This window comes from Paroedura picta, chromosome 3 (assembly GCF_049243985.1).
Source record: "Paroedura picta isolate Pp20150507F chromosome 3, Ppicta_v3.0, whole genome shotgun sequence".
Taxonomy (NCBI): Eukaryota; Metazoa; Chordata; class Lepidosauria; order Squamata; family Gekkonidae; genus Paroedura; species Paroedura picta.
Genome location: NC_135371.1, coordinates 109,018,378 through 109,033,782, shown reverse-complemented (window position 1 = coordinate 109,033,782; position 15,405 = coordinate 109,018,378). Strand labels below are relative to the sequence as shown.

The 15,405-nt window shown below is 49.0% G+C and overlaps 1 protein-coding gene and 1 long non-coding RNA gene across 5 annotated transcripts in view; one reads left to right on the top strand and one right to left on the bottom strand.

The window, feature by feature from the left end:
• Positions 1–15,405, bottom strand: part of SLIT3 (slit guidance ligand 3) — a 713,209-nt gene that overhangs the window by 131,086 nt on the left and 566,718 nt on the right. For all 4 annotated transcript variants that reach the window (XM_077327142.1, XM_077327144.1, XM_077327141.1 and 1 more), the window contains 3 exons: positions 6,989–7,057; positions 5,067–5,138; positions 4,834–4,905 (listed from right to left, as the gene is read on the bottom strand). In XM_077327142.1, the coding sequence (XP_077183257.1) occupies positions 4,834–4,905; positions 5,067–5,138; positions 6,989–7,057 (213 nt within the window). The remainder of the gene's footprint in view (positions 1–4,833; positions 4,906–5,066; positions 5,139–6,988; positions 7,058–15,405) is intronic.
• On the top strand, positions 8,702–15,238 carry LOC143832559 (uncharacterized). Its single transcript, XR_013229311.1, has 3 exons — positions 8,702–10,169; positions 11,305–12,116; positions 13,398–15,238. It is a non-coding gene; the product is annotated as an uncharacterized LOC143832559 (long non-coding RNA).

The window sequence follows — 15,405 nt, the reverse complement described above, 5'->3', positions numbered from 1 at the left end:
TGGATTCCAGTTCCATAGCACCGTAGAGACCTACTAAAGAGACATCCCATAATCTTCTGGGTCTCTAATGTGCCGTCAGATTGGAATCTAACTGCAAGATTAGAATACTACTAGGGACAAAGCCCATTGTACTCAGGAATGCAATGGGCACTAGAGCTTGGCAGTGGGAAGAGGAAGGAGAGGAGTTGTCCAGCCTTTAAGGGCATGGGGTTGAATGTGTATGTTGTGTGGGAAGTTGTGCTGGTGTGGTGGCAAATGAGGACATGGGTGTGGAGACATAGGTGTCAAGAACCTGTGGTTTGGAATGTTCGTTGAGTGTGGGAGAGGACTGACCTTTGGGAATTGTGGCATAGTGGTTACACAGGAGCTTTTCAGGGCCATGTCATAAGATATGTGGAAAGTCAGACTGGAGACTCTTCTTAGGGGGAGATTACATGGCAACCAATTCCTCCCAGTTCTGCATTCAGTCATTTCCCTTCTTGTGTGAATTAGGCCACAGACACCAAAATGTTCCCTTGCCCTAATCCACATGGGGTACACATGTGGTCACAGTACACAGGTGTCCACCCTGCTTCTTCTGTCTCCCTTTTTTTACTGTTGATAAAATGTTATGTGCCCACATGCTTCTTTCACTGTTGCTACTTAGAAGAAGAAGAGCTAGATTTTTGTACCCTGCTGTTTACTACCCAAAGGAGTCTCAAAGAGGTTTACAAACACTTTTTTCCCTTTGTCTCCCCACAATAGACAACCTGTGAGGCCTGAGGGGCCATGAGAGGTTTGAGAGAACTGGGAATGGCCGACAGTCACCCAGCAGGCCTCAGGGGTCTCAAAGCAGTTTCCAGTCGCCTTCTCTTCCTCTCCCCATAGCAGACTCCCCATGAAGGAGGTGGGGTAGAGAGCCTCACTTGGAAGATGGCAACCCTAAGAGGAGGTCTCCCTGCGCACAGCAGTCTTGACCTTTGTCAGGTTTATGTACATTTAGGAAGTGTGGAATTCCAGAACATGAACCTACACCAATCTGGCAACGTTGCCTCCTCTCTGCAATGTTTTCTTGACCTGAAATAGGTCAGGGGGTGCTAGGTGGCTGCAGGGGCATTACACATTTTTGAGGCCCCACCTTCAGACTTCAAAGAATACGTTCAGCCCATGGACAGCCTACCTCCAGGTGGGGCCTGGAGATATCCTGGAATTGCTGCTCACCTCCAGACTATAAGGATCAGCTCCCCACGCAAAAATGGTGGCTTTGGAGGGGTGACTGTGTAGCATTGTATCCCACTGAGGTTTAGGGATCCCAGCCTCCAGGTGAGGTCTGAGATTCCCTATGGAAGTACAGCTCATCTACAGAAAGTTAGGCTGAAGGGAAAGCTCCTTCCCCTCACATGCATCCCTTCAAAAGGAATACATATGGCCCCAGACATCCCTTGGCTAGCATAGTCTGCTGCTTGGCTGGTGATGTTTGCCCTTCTGAAACTTGAGGCCTACTGCTAGCAACTGCAGTCCCTGTTGTTGTCTGCAAAGCCAAGTCATCACCTAGTTTCCCCCTGCTGTCTACTTTCCTATAAAGCTAACTGTGCAGTAGGCCTCAAATCTGCAGAGTCACGAAAAAGAAACACACATGACTTGGCTGTTTCTTCCCTCCAGGAGCAAGGCCGAACAGAGAAATATTTTAAGTGAGAAGGGGCTTTTCTGTCAGCCAAATGTTTGGCAGAAGGGGAAAGCTTCCCCCCTCAAAAAGAAAGCACAAGTACATTCACAGACACCTCTGCGATGCTCTTGGAAACACCTTTCTCGTCTCAGTCAGGGGCTGTTAGAGGGTTCCTTCACAGCAGGCCTGAAGGTAGGTGGGAGTGTACTCACCAGTCACCTGCCAGCTCCATCAATGGTCTGAGGCAAAGTGAGGGAAGTTGTTGGATGTGACAGTTAGGACAGCCTTGGGGCGAAAAAGGCTGGCACAGCCTGTCCAAGCCTCCGTTCCCGCCCTCCCTTTGGCAGCCCTACTGACCTCCCAGTGGTGGTCAGAGGCAGACTGGTGGCCATTGAGCCAGATTGCCCCTGGCCAGGCTGTTGGGGGCAGGGACTATCTGGACTTCAGGCCAATTGGCTTGAAGTTCATAAAGTCTCCGCCCATTCTGTGCCCACATACCCCTTGCTCAATTATTTTAACAGTGCAAGCTGTTACAGATAATGCACTCTGCATGTCAATTGCCTTTGAAGATGCAGAAATTACAATTGGAAATTACAATTGTGATTCTTTCATTGTGTTGGTTAGTTATTTGCTTCCAGGCCTAATCCAAAGTGCTTTACAGAATGGGTCCCTCCAACCTAGTTACTGGTGTTCCCTGCCATGCATGAACTGCTCTGGCAGCCTTCACATTACAGTACTTTCTGTTAAGTCAGTATTCTATGACAACTAGGAAAAGGTCATTTTCTATAGCAGGGCTGTTTTTAAAACTGGGAGGGGGGAGGGTAATCTGGCAATAAAATCTGCACAAATCCTGCAATAAAAAAATTCAATCTAGGGAATGAATGGCTGCAAACATGGATGAAATCAGTTCTACCCAATACCCATAATCTGATAAACACCAATGAGAGGTCTGCAGGATTTGCCTGGTAAAGTATGGAAGACAGCTAATAGAATGTGAATAGGCTTTGGCAGTTGTGCAGCCCTGTTGTTTACATGGGGCAAAATGTGATTGTGGTACAGCCCGCCAAACTATTTTCCTTCTGTCCAGGGAGATGTCACAGAGCTTGTTGAACACTCCCAAGCTGCAGTTAAATGGATTGAAAACTTAGATATTAGTCTTCAGAGGAATTGCCCAATCTGTCTGCCTAACCATTGTACTTACATGGCTATATATTTCATATTAGTATATGCTTCCTAGGTGTAACTCTGCCATATGATAAATACATAAATTCATAGGGTAAGTTATGTTTGGGAAAGTTTCTGCTGTGATTTGGTTTCAATGTGTATTATATATGGCAACATTTGCAATTTCTTGTTGCTTCTGTAAGCTGCCTTGAGTCTAAGGAAAAAGGTGAGATATACAGTATTTGCTGGCGTATAAGACTACTTTCCCCCCCTGAAAAATATGCCTCCAAGTGGGGGGGTTGTCTTATACGCCGGGTGCACTTCAGTTGGGATAGACATAGCTGCCCATAGTGGCCCATAGTACTGTAATGTAATGTAACAAACTCTATATTTTGAGTGGAAATGTTGGGGGGTCGTCTTATACGCCCAGTCGTCTTATACGCCAGCAAATACGGTAAATATTTTTTAAAAGATAAGAAGAAAAGAACTGTTTCTTTGTACCCTGCTTTTCACTATCGATGGGACTGTCAGACAGCTTACATTTGCTTACCTGTCCTATCCCTACAACAGACACCCTGACCAATTATGCATGGGATGAGTGTGCCAAGCCAGTACTTGCACATCAGCAGAGCAAATCCTCGCAGACACATGAGGTCGCCATCAGCCCAGCCCCCTTCCAGTCCTGGCCCACATTAGGGAAGGTTATGCTGATTTTTCAGCATTCCATTCCTTAACACGGGCATCATTGGTGCCCATGCTGAGCTGAGCCCATGCATATGGGAAGAGCCATTTAGGCCTGTTTCCTCCCCCACCTACAGTGTCCCTGAAGGGACATGAAACACCCTGTCTGGCTTCACAGCATTGTGGAGCCCTATGGGGCATTCATCAATCCCCACAATCGTGGGATAGTGTCACAACACTATCCCACCCTTGTGAAGGGACACCCACTGCCACCACACAGCATGGGGGAACCTGTCTGCCCTGGAGTTGTGCATGAGTGTGCACAACTCTGGGGCAGACACTGTGCACTGGTGGACTTTGTCCCCTTGTGTACACAGGATGTGGCAGGGCATGCTGTCCTGCTGTGCAGAACGTCGGCGGTTGTACCACAATTGGTCTCTGTAAGGCAGGTGAGGCTGATACAGCTCTGAGAAAACTGTGACTGGCTCATAGTCAATAAGCTGGCTGCATGTGGAGGAGGAGTGAAGAATTGAACCTTTCCAGATTAGAGGCTGCTGCTCTTAACCTCTACACCGAGCTGGCTCTCTTAACCAAACAAATATAACCAGTCTTCAACTGGCTGCCAGTCACCCTTTTTTACATGACTCTTACAATGCCTGTTCATTTCCTAGGATGGCACACTGCCTATTGTGCAAGGAGGAAGACAGAAGGCTTCAGGAAACATGTGGGTGGTATATCCCACATACTTCTGGCACTTCATACTTTCATAAATCATCTGACTATGATGACACTAGCTGCAGAAATGAAGGGAAGCTGCTGCAAACATTAATGAGATGCCACCCATCTATTTCCTAGAGCTTCTTTTCCTGTTCCCCAGAGCAGGCCCACTGAAAAGGCATCGTGGAAGAATGAGCAGAACATGGGCTCATTGCCCGTGCACTTTCTTCCTTTTGAGATAAACCTATTGGCCACTCTAGTTACTGGCCAATGGGGTACTGTGTAAAAGAATACATACTGTTTTATAGTCCCAGTGGCATCCTACAAAAAGGGTAAGGAAGCATTTGACACACAAGCCTTGTTCTGAACTGCCTACAGAATTCTTAACCATCTTTAAAATTATTAATCCTTTTAAAACTCAACAGGGTCTTACCTTCTGCATACAAACCCAACATTCACCTGTGTCAGTGCTTACAGACTATTTTACATTTTGGTACAAGTACATTAGAGCTAACTGTCTGGAAACACGTGTGATGTTGTGAGTCAAGTGGAAGCCATCTGCTCCTTAAAAACCCTGCTGTCACCTACTGCCTGCTACATCATGCCCCAGACATAGCGATACTTACAGCACTCGGAGAGACTTAAGCCCATTGAATGCATGGACTGGGATGCACCGTAGCCTGTTGTAGCTCAGGATCCTGGAAGAACCAGAGAACACATGTCCATGTCTTTGCCACTGATTCAGTGAAGCACCAACAAAGCAGAATTAATTGACCCAGAAACATGAAACATTGCTGAATGTAATCGACTTCACACTGAACAGCAATTAGAGCTGATGCCAGAACCACTGGATACTTACAGTGTTGAGAGCTGTGTCATATTACTGAACGTGTAATTGGCCAACATGCTGATGCTGTTGTTACTCAAGTCACTAAAGGAAGACACAGACATAAAGGTCACTGATGCCATGCATACAGAAAATGAGCCTTTTCTCAAAGTCAGATTAGAACCAAAGCCAGGTTTTCAAAGCAAATTGTTAAGAATCGCCAATCCATTAGTGCCATATCTGGAACACTCCTGAAAAATCAAAGCAAGCACTGGTACAGCAATATTTTTTTATCAGAGAAAGTATTCAACATTTCAAACACGCAATAGCATTTATGCCTGGTGAGTTTATTTATTTATTTAATTTATAATTTAATTTATACCCCGCCCCTCCCAACAAAGTCGGCCCGAGGTGGCTTACAAAAAGCTAAAAGATAAAATAAAACAATTTCCATAAAAGCCCTTCAATTAATCCCCAATAAAATAATAGTACAATAAAAAACTCCAACATCAAATGCAGCCGACAGGTATAAAGAATGAGTATGGCTGAACCTCCACTATCCAGCTGGTGTGGGATATCATCTGCTAGTACGACCAGCATGGTCTCCACACCGTGGCCAAGATGGAAGGCAGACTGGTATGGATCCAGGGCTGAAGTTTCCTCCAAAAAGTACAGGAGCTGGTCCACTGCGGCCTGCTCCACTACCATTCCCAGAAACCCAAGATGCAAAACTGGGCGGTAGTTGGCGGGGTTCCATGGGTTTAACAATGGTTTTTTCAGTGGAGGGTGAACCACAGCCACCTCAAGCCCTTCTGGGAACTCTCCCATCATGAGGGAGAGGTTTACAATTCCCCGCAAAGGACCTCCTATCTGCCCGTCACCCGATTTGAGCAAACAGGAAGGACAGGGATCTAAGGGACAAGTGGCCGCCCTCACTGACCCCAGCAATTTGTCCGCTTTGGTTAACGACAGCCATCTGAAGCCATCAAACACTATCCCCCAGGATGACCATGGAGCTTCTAGTTCGCAAACTGTATCAACTGTGGCAGGTAGGTCCTGGCGGAACGACAGAACTTTGTCCGCAAAATGGCTCACAAAAACCTCACAGTTCAATTTCAATTATCTAAAATTTTGACCCTCTTTCTTGAGGGTGGTAAGAGACCTAATCACCCTAAACAATTGTGCTGGGACATGATTTCCTATATACATGATCAGTGGCATAGAAATCCCATTTCACCGCTTTCACTGCCTATACACCTTCATAAGCGTGATGAGATATCCTTGCCGCCTTGTCACAAGCCTTCATCCACACCCGCTCTAGCTCGTCTCACTTCCTTCTTCCTCTCTCGGAGCTGTGGTAATTCTTCTTATCATGAAAGGCTTAGGTTATCACGTATTGAAATGTATTTTTTAAAAACATAAGCTAAACAACGGTGGTAGAAAATGCTATCAAGTTGCTGCATGCTTATGGCTACTCTGTAGGGTTTTCTTGGCAAGACATGTTCAGCGGTGGCTTGCCACTGCCTGTCACAGCTTAGAACATTGTTGGTGGTTTCCCATCCAAATACTAACTAGCACTGAATCTGCTTAGCTTCTGAAATCTCTCAAGATGGGTCTAGCTTGGGCTATCCAGGTCAGGGTGATGTACTCAAATTGCCTTGCTAGTTAAAGACTTAACAAGGAGGGCTTGAGACAACTTGCCATCCATGTGTTCCTGACATAAACAGGATTATCATCTGGCTCAAGCAATATTATGGGTGATCTCTGTTCTAAAGGCAGCCCTGGGCTTATGTTTTCCATTTCCAGAGAAAACAGCCTATCATGAAAGCTGTATTTGCAAGATGCCCCTAACAATACAGGGGTGGGTTAGTCAGTCACAATGCACATTATGCCCCTACATTATACAATGGGAGAATACCTTTGGTTGGGGAAGCACCATATGCTGAGATACTTACATCAGTGTCAGATGCCTCAACATGGAGAGTTCCTTGGGCACAGCAGACAAATGATTCCCTTCCAGATATCTAAAAGTAATTTTTGATAATTATAATTTATTGTCACTTCTGCAAATATAGAAAAATTAGGACATTAAACAATATGAGAAAATGTATTTATGAATGAGCAACAGCTGGAAATAGTTATTTTCAGTTTCTCTCATTCCCTATCATTTTGGGGTTTTCTTTCTGTTCATTATTATGCCTACTTAGATTCTTTACTGTGATTTACTTTGATTCCACTGGTTTAAATAGTTTACACTATTTCAGCTCTTTCTTTGTTTTTTCTTTCCACTCAGTTGGGATGATATTCTCAGGGACTGTATCCTGTAGCCATGGAACATAGTTTTCCAAATTTCAAGCACACAAGAGTATGTTCCATTTTATTGCTGAATAAAGCAAAATAATGCCTGGCTCTTTTACATTTCCTCAACCAATTGGAATAAAAAAATAACTCAGGGTGCATCTCCCACTGAATAACTTCTTCCAGATAAATAAGAGAAAGAACACTAGTTAAATTTCATAGGCAATTAAACCTTACTTGCAGAGTGAGCACATTTAGGCATTTGGATTCCCAATAATGCAGGCATTAAATCACATACATACTCACATAGTTCAGCAGTGGCAAAGCAATAGCAGTGCAAAACAAGCCACGCAAAATGCATCAATGTAAGTCTCTCCATGAGAAAGGTGACTTAAAACAGCACTATTGAGGAACTACAACACAGAGGATTAATTATATTTTCTTATTATATTTGAATAAGAGAAAGAACCAAGAGACTCACTGGAGGGAGATTTCATCTATCTCTTGTTTACTGGGCCACCCCAAAAATGTTTGCTTCTGCTCCCCCATCTGCCTGCTAGGCCAGTGGTCCCCAACTCGCGGGCCGCGGCCTGGTGCCGGGCCACGAAGGCCTTGGCGCCAGGCCGCAGCTCCTTCTTCCCTCCCCCCTGAAGCGAGAAGCTTGCCAAGCCACGAGCAAATCGGCCGCCAAAGCAGCCGATTAGCTCGCAGCCCGGCAAGCTTATTTCAGGAGGGGAGGGAAGAGAAGCTTGCCGAGGGGGAGCCGCGGCCGCCAGCATGGCGGCGGTGCAAACACGCGTGCGTGGCAGTCCGCGCACATGCGTTTGTGCTGGGGCTGACGCGCGTGCGCGGGCCGCCCTCTCCCCCCACTACGCCACAGCGGTCCGTAGCGGGCGAAAGCTTGCGGATCGCTGTGCTAGGCTGTAGCCACTTCTGCCTCTGTGGCTCATGCAGCAGGAGGGCAACTCTTTCCACCTCCGCCCATCCACACTGCTGCCCCATCTCATGAAGTGGTGATGGGACAGTTCCTTCCTCCCTGCTCACCTTCTGTCATCCACCCCTCCTTCTTCCCCCTTCTGCTTGCCTCCATTGCCATCCCTTCACAATTTACAGGATGGGGAAGAGGGCGGCAGCTGCTTCCTTGCCCACCTGCATTACTGCCCCTCTATGGCAGCAGAAGAGCAATGGTGGCTGCTCCTTCCTCACCTGCTTATTCACCTGACTACAACACTGTGCCCCCTTTTAAAAAAATTGTCATGGAATGCCCAGTTTGAAACCAAGGTAAACAATGATCCCCCAAACCTGGATTGGCTCCTCTGCCTACATCTACATCTAATGGGGTTCCCTTATATATATATATAAAAAAAGCCCCCAAGACTTATCTAAGGGGGCCATTGCTGCTGCGGGGGAGGAACACCGACAGGGACCTGGCTGGTTGGAGAGATTGCCCAGCCCTGGCATTCTCTGAGCAGTATGTGTGTTGGCATGGCAACAGGGGGTGTGGCTGAACTGGGCGTCAGTTAAACGGATGGCCTGATGTTCTTTGGCCTCTTTCCCCCCTTCAGGGCGCCCAAAGACGCATCGCTTGGTGGAAGGAGCCTTTTTCCTGGCCCAACCGCCTCGCGATGTCAGGGAAGCCCAGCAATTTTATTTCATTTTACTTTTTGAGGGAAAACGGATGCTAGACATGCTGCAGGGCATTGTTTGTTTATTTGTTTTTTAAACTAACAAACAACTAAGCCTCTCACAGGCCGTTTGGGCAGGAGCGTTCGCCCCTTCAGAAAAGGAAGGAGAGGGAGAGAGGAACAAGTGACCATGGCACCGAAAAAGGATGCCAGTGGGGGGAAGCCCCAACTGCCCATGAACTGTGCTGTGCTGGTGGCAGCTGCTGGTTCCAGGGCCTTGGGAGCAAGTGATGGGACAGGCACATTTCATGATGCAGCGGCAGCAGGTTCCTCTGCAATTCATGGGATGCTGGGGGCATTAAGATGCGTTGGCAGTGGGATCCTCCACCTTGATAGAGGAAGGGGGGGTCTAGGTGGGAGAGGTGAGGCTTCCGCCCCCCATCCCCTTCCAACAATTATGCAGGGGGTGTTTTTACTCTGCAACATGCGGGCCCATCATTTGGGGGTGCGGTAGATCCTGGCTGCAGTTGTACAATTGGTGCAGGACTGGGGCAGGTTGTTGTGGGCCCATCTTGGTGGCAGGGATCATCTGGACCACCAGCCATGGGGAAGGGAACATCCATGGTTTTCCTCTGAGAGGATTTGCACAACCAAGCCCGTCAGAGGTGGTTTAGGTTCACGTGTGTCTAACCACTGTGGAATTGGCAGTTTCTCATCTTGCTCACCTGTGGCTCCATGGGGTCCAGGATACCAACAACCCCCTTTGTGGCCAGGGGGCCATCAGGATTTGTCTGCTGGGCCTCTGGGCCAACACTTGGCTGACTATCAAGCTTGAGGTTATGCTGTAGGACTGCAGACATGGATGGGGAGCAGGACTTCTGCTGCTGCACATCTGCAAGATCACCCTGGTCATACGGCCAGGAGGCAATGCCTGGGTGAAGCTGGCAGCAACCTGGCCCTACGATGTCTGGGTGGTATGGACAGGGTTGGCCAGCTCCACATCATGGTATGCAGACCATACACATGGGCATTGACCCTATAGCAATTGCTATAGCAGCACATCAGGGACAGGCCAGTGTAGGTGCGGTTAGTATTCCTAGCTCCTCCAGGAATGTTCAACAGGGAGGAACAGAGCAACAAGAGACAACTGGGCATAAGAGTATAATGTATGGAGGAAAGTACTCCAGGGCCTGGCAGGCTGCCGGTACCTCGGGTGAGTTCTCTTCTCTGAAGGCCAACAGGATGGGACCTATTGGCGTCAGGATTCTTTGGTTCTGGGTATCTGATCTGGATGATGAATCAGCTGCATTCTTTGCATATTTATTATAAAGATAAGGCGGGGATGGGTTAGTCCACGAAATCCCCTTTGGGTTATGCATCTGGTGAAAACCCACCTGGTACTCACCTTACTAGGAAATCAAGAGGGCCCATGATGGGTATTATATTGACATATTTAACAGGTTGTGACCAGACGAGATGTTCCAAAAATAGGGTTCAAAGGGGATTTAAAAACAAAAACAAAAACAACTTTACAGTGGGATATAACAATCACTCCTTCACTAACTGGTTAAGGGGGTAAACAGATTTTCTACGCTTTGTGGCTGATGCTCTCCCAGAAGGGAGTTGGCACTTGGAGAATCATTTAACAAATGTTTTGGAGGCCAAAGCACTTTTTGGGGATGCAGAGGCCATGGTGCATAATGATTAGGCTCGCAAGTGATCTTCAAACAACATCTAGACAAGGTGGGACTTAAAGGACCATGACACCTAGAACATGAAAGTGGGCCCATATGTCAGGAGGACAGAACAAGACAGATGTAAGCCCATGTATAGGAATGATGGGCGGGGCACCTGTTGGGAATTCAATATGAGCATGTGCCAATACTTTGAGCACTGCTGCGAGGCTTAAGGTGGAGCCCACTTGAAGAAAAGACGTGACAAGCCAGTGGTTACAAAAATGCCTTTTTGTGGGGATCAGCCCTCTTCCCAAAAAAAGGGGGGAAGGTTGGGATCCAACAGTGGAGCTACAACCAACTACAGTTTTTGCAAGGGCACATAGCTGGCAGAGACCTCATTGGGTCATGTAGTCCAACCCCATGCTGTACGCCATGGGCACTGTTCGCATAAGCAGAGTTGGCAGGGACCTCCAGGGTCATTTAGTCTAACCCCCTGCTTCTGTAGCAGTCTCGGTTTGTATGAGCAAAGAGCTGCAGGTCCCTTTCAAGGTCATCTAGTCCAACCCCATGCTTCTGACAGCAGTCTTGGTTTGTATGAGCGAGGAGTTGGCAAGTACCTCTCAGGGTAGTCTAGTCCAGCCCCCTGCTTCAGGCAACGGTCTTGGTTTGCAGGAGCACAGAGTTGGCAGGGAACTCTGGGGGTCATCCAGTCCAACCCCTTGCCTCATGCTGAGGCAGGCTGCTGTGCACCAGCTCGGAAGGTCTCCAGGGAAATCTGAGGGGGCTTGCAGCGATGGGGAACAATGGCATCTTCGACAGCAGATGGTGAGCACTGTCCACTGGCCTGGGTGCTGGTCCCTGGCTCAGGTGGGTAGGAAGGCACCCACCCCATGGGTGGGGAATGGAGCACCCAGTGGCCCTCAGCTGGCCACTGGTGTCTGGTGGCCACTGGCCAGGGCTACACCGTTGTCTTCGCCAGGCAATACATGCCCATCAGACAGGCAGTGGGTGCCAGTATTGGGGGAACGGGGGTGCCATGTACTCTGGGTCTTGGGGCATCGTCGGATGCCACTGGTGGGCCTCAGCCAGTGGCATTGTGATGCATGATGGGCCCTACAAGGGCCAGTTTACAGGGGGCACCAACCCAAAGGCTACTCCAGGGGAGAATATCATTGCAAAAGGGGAGGTGACTCCCTGGTGGCCGGGTCAACCTGCAGCAGTGGCCGGACATCACCTGTTGGCTTCAGGCAAGCCACGCCTTCTGCAAATGGTGTCAGAGTCATCACCTGGTCTTGTTTTGCAGGGCGGCCAATCCCAGGTTATTTGAAGTTAATGGGCCAGCCTGGCTTGGAGGGGTGTGTGTCTCATTACAGGTCCAGTATGGAAGTGCTGTTGGTGTGGGTGGGCGAGCAATGCCAAGAGCTTCCCAGGGCTTGAGCTGGAATGTGCTTGGCACAGGAAGTGGCTGCTTAGGACCACACAAGGTATGCAAGGTGCTGCACCCTAGAAGCCGGTAGAGATCTTTGGCCAAGGAAATGAAGTTAAGGCACCCACATAGTAAGGTACAATGCTCTAAGGGAGCATTCATCTGGTTATATAGTCTCAGTTATGATAGACTGCAGGTCTGTCAACAACTGGTAGATCACTCTGATGCAGGTACCTCTTCATCCCATTCAGGAATTCCCTAGCTTCATATTTATGCCAGCATTATTTGGCTCCCCATCACGTGATGCCAATGCTGTTTCTAGCTGGAGGGAGCAGGGGCAGACTACATATTAAGTTCTGCAGATCAATCCCTCATACCTCTTCACTTCTATGCATCCGATCTGTTTGGATGGCCTCATTGATCATCTGAGCTTTGCGTTGCAGCCCAGGTCTGCAGATATATGAGATACTGTCTGACTAGGCCAGCCTTGTGGGAGGACGTGGCTGCAAACCTGTCACCTGTCCTCACCCACTCCCCACATAGCGTGGGGGCCTGGGGTTGCTCGGATTCCAGTTATAGGAGTGATGGGGCCTCTTTTGACTAGAGAGACCAATTTTGTCCTTCAGGGAGGTTGCTTAAATTATGTCTGGGGCTGGGACAAACAAGTGGTTTAGGGGGAAGTGTCACATGGCCAGCATGAGTTCAGGGAGCTGTCTTGGGACTGCATAGACTCCAACCTGGGAAAGTGGCATGGGCCCCATCTGCCTGTGCATTGGAGACTAAGCATATTGCAGGTTCAGGAGGATGTTTCATGGCTGGGCTACTAGCAGATCCAGTCAGGTCTCAATATGCTGGCATATGGGGTTACCCCGGTATGACATCCGTGGATCAGAAGGTGTATGTACATTAGTGGTGGTTCACAATGTCACCACGGACTGCAACCTGTAGGACTTAGGGAACCAAAGGTGGGATGGGCTTCAGTGCTCAAGGGGAACATGTCCAGGGCTTTGGCAAGGTATGCAGTAGATGCAGAGCAGGGCATTGGCCAAGGGAGGTCTGCCCAGGTTGGGTGGCACAGTACTAAGGGCTTTGCCAGGGCATGCAGTACAATGTTTTCCCACAGATCACAACCTGTAGGGCCTAGAACCCAATAGGGTTCTGGTACTTGGTGCTCAGGGGAAACATCTCTAGGGCTCCTGCAGGGTATGCAGTATGCAGAGCGGGGTATTGGCTGAGAGCGGCTGGCCCAGGGCGAGCATGGGACCGTGGCCAGTGTCAATCAGTGTGCAAGGGTGCTCATGTAACTCTTTTCCAGTAACAACCTTTTGGTTTCCTTCAGAGCGGCAGTCAACGGGGGTGCCTGATACTGGTTACAGAGAATGGCACCATGCGGCAGATGGAATGGCATGCTATAAGACCTGGAAGTGATCCACTTGGGGGTCTGAAGGCATCACCTGGCTCGGACATTGTTTGGATGCAGCTGCCTTCCTGGACATTGCTGTGATGGCAGACTTCCTGTTCAAGCGTGACAGTGGGAGTCCGTATTCCTCAAAGCATTGGCTGACCATCATGGGACGTTGGCTTAGCTATAGTTGTGAACGTTGAGCTGAGCACCAGGAAACATTGTTGCAGTAATTGCCATATGACACTTTGCCAGCATTGGCAGGGGCAATGGGGTTGGGCCCTGGTAACCTCAAGGGACAGTTATGGTCTGGGCTGAGTGGCTAGGATGCCATGTTGCTAAAAGCTATGTCTCACAAGAAGCCCCACTGGGCACAGTGGACAATCACCAAGGAATGGTCCCTGGTGGCGAGTGACCCTTTCACCTGTCGCCCAGAGTTCTGTGATCTCAGGTGGAGCTAAAGCCTGGGTATCTAGCTGTATTGGGATGTGTATTACTCATTGGGGGCCCATGGTATGGCATTTGCAGTTCTGGGCCCTTTATAAGAGTGATGGGGTGCACTTGGGATGCACTTGTTGGAGTGGGGCATGGACATCTGGCTCCATGGGATCCAACATGTTATTTTGAATTGGCTGCAAAATTGAGCGGTGGCGGGAGCTCGAAGAGGTATATACCTATTCGGGCTCAGTGGCGGAAGTGGAGCATGGGAAGGATCAATTTTGGGGAGGCCAAGCTTGCGCGCTGTCCTCCCCTAGATTTGGGGGGCCCTTTAAAGGGCTGTGTGGATGTAGAGCCTGATTGAAGGCTAGCATTTCCGGGGGGCAGGAGAACCCAACAGAGGCTGGTGCCCAGAGGGGGTCACTCCATGGTGCCTCCCCCCCTGTTTCAGCCTGCCATTATGTCCGGGTTTTGGGGCTGGATAGCCAAGGCAACCCGTTGAGGGGCAGGCTGTGGTGGGCTTCCTTGTGGTAGGGTAACCACAAGATGGCATGATTCTCTTCCCATGCTTGCCACGCTCAATGTTGAATAAAGGCTGTGGCCAAATATTTTATGCCAAAATTATGGTTGTCAGTGTCCTCATTAGGTGGTCAATATCCCCCTGCAAGGCAAAAAGCCCCCAAGACTTATCTAAGGGGGCCATTGCTGCTGCGGGGGAGGAACACCGACAGGGACCTGGCTGGTTGGAGAGATTGCCCAGCCCTGGCATTCTCTGAGCAGTATGTGTGTTGGCATGGCAACAGGGGGCGTGGCTGAACTGGGCGTCAGTTAAACGGATGGCCTGATGTTCTTTGGCCTCTTTCCCCCCTTCAGGGCGCCCAAAGACGCAAAACCCACCCTCCCTCCCTGTTTATGAATTGTTTGACTTTTTGTTAGATGTTGGGTTATATTATTGATTAATTGTCACAGCCTGCGGAAGTGGAGCATGGGAAGGATCAATTTTGGGGAGGCCAAGCTTGCGCGCTGTCCTCCCCTAGATTTGGGGGGCCCTTTAAAGGGCTGTGTGGATGTAGAGCCTGATTGAAGGCTAGCATTTCCGGGGGGCAGGAGAACCCAACAGAGGCTGGTGCCCAGAGGGGTCACTCCATGGTGCCTCCCCCCCTGTTTCAGCCTGCCATTATGTCCGGGTTTTGGGGCTGGATAGCCAAGGCAACCCGTTGAGGGGCAGGCTGTGGTGGGCTTCCTTGTGGTAGGGTAACCACAAGATGGCATGATTCTCTTCCCATGCTTGCCACGCTCAATGTTGAATAAAGGCTGTGGCCAAATATTTTATGCCAAAATTATGGTTGTCAGTGTCCTCATTAGGTGGTCAATATCCCCCTGCAAGGCAAAAACCCTCCATGATAAACTCTTAATCTGGAAATAAACTGACAGAAAGGGACTGTGCAAGAAATAAAAACTGATGTTGCTGCTAATTGTAGATATGGTTTGAATGGTTTAAAATGTC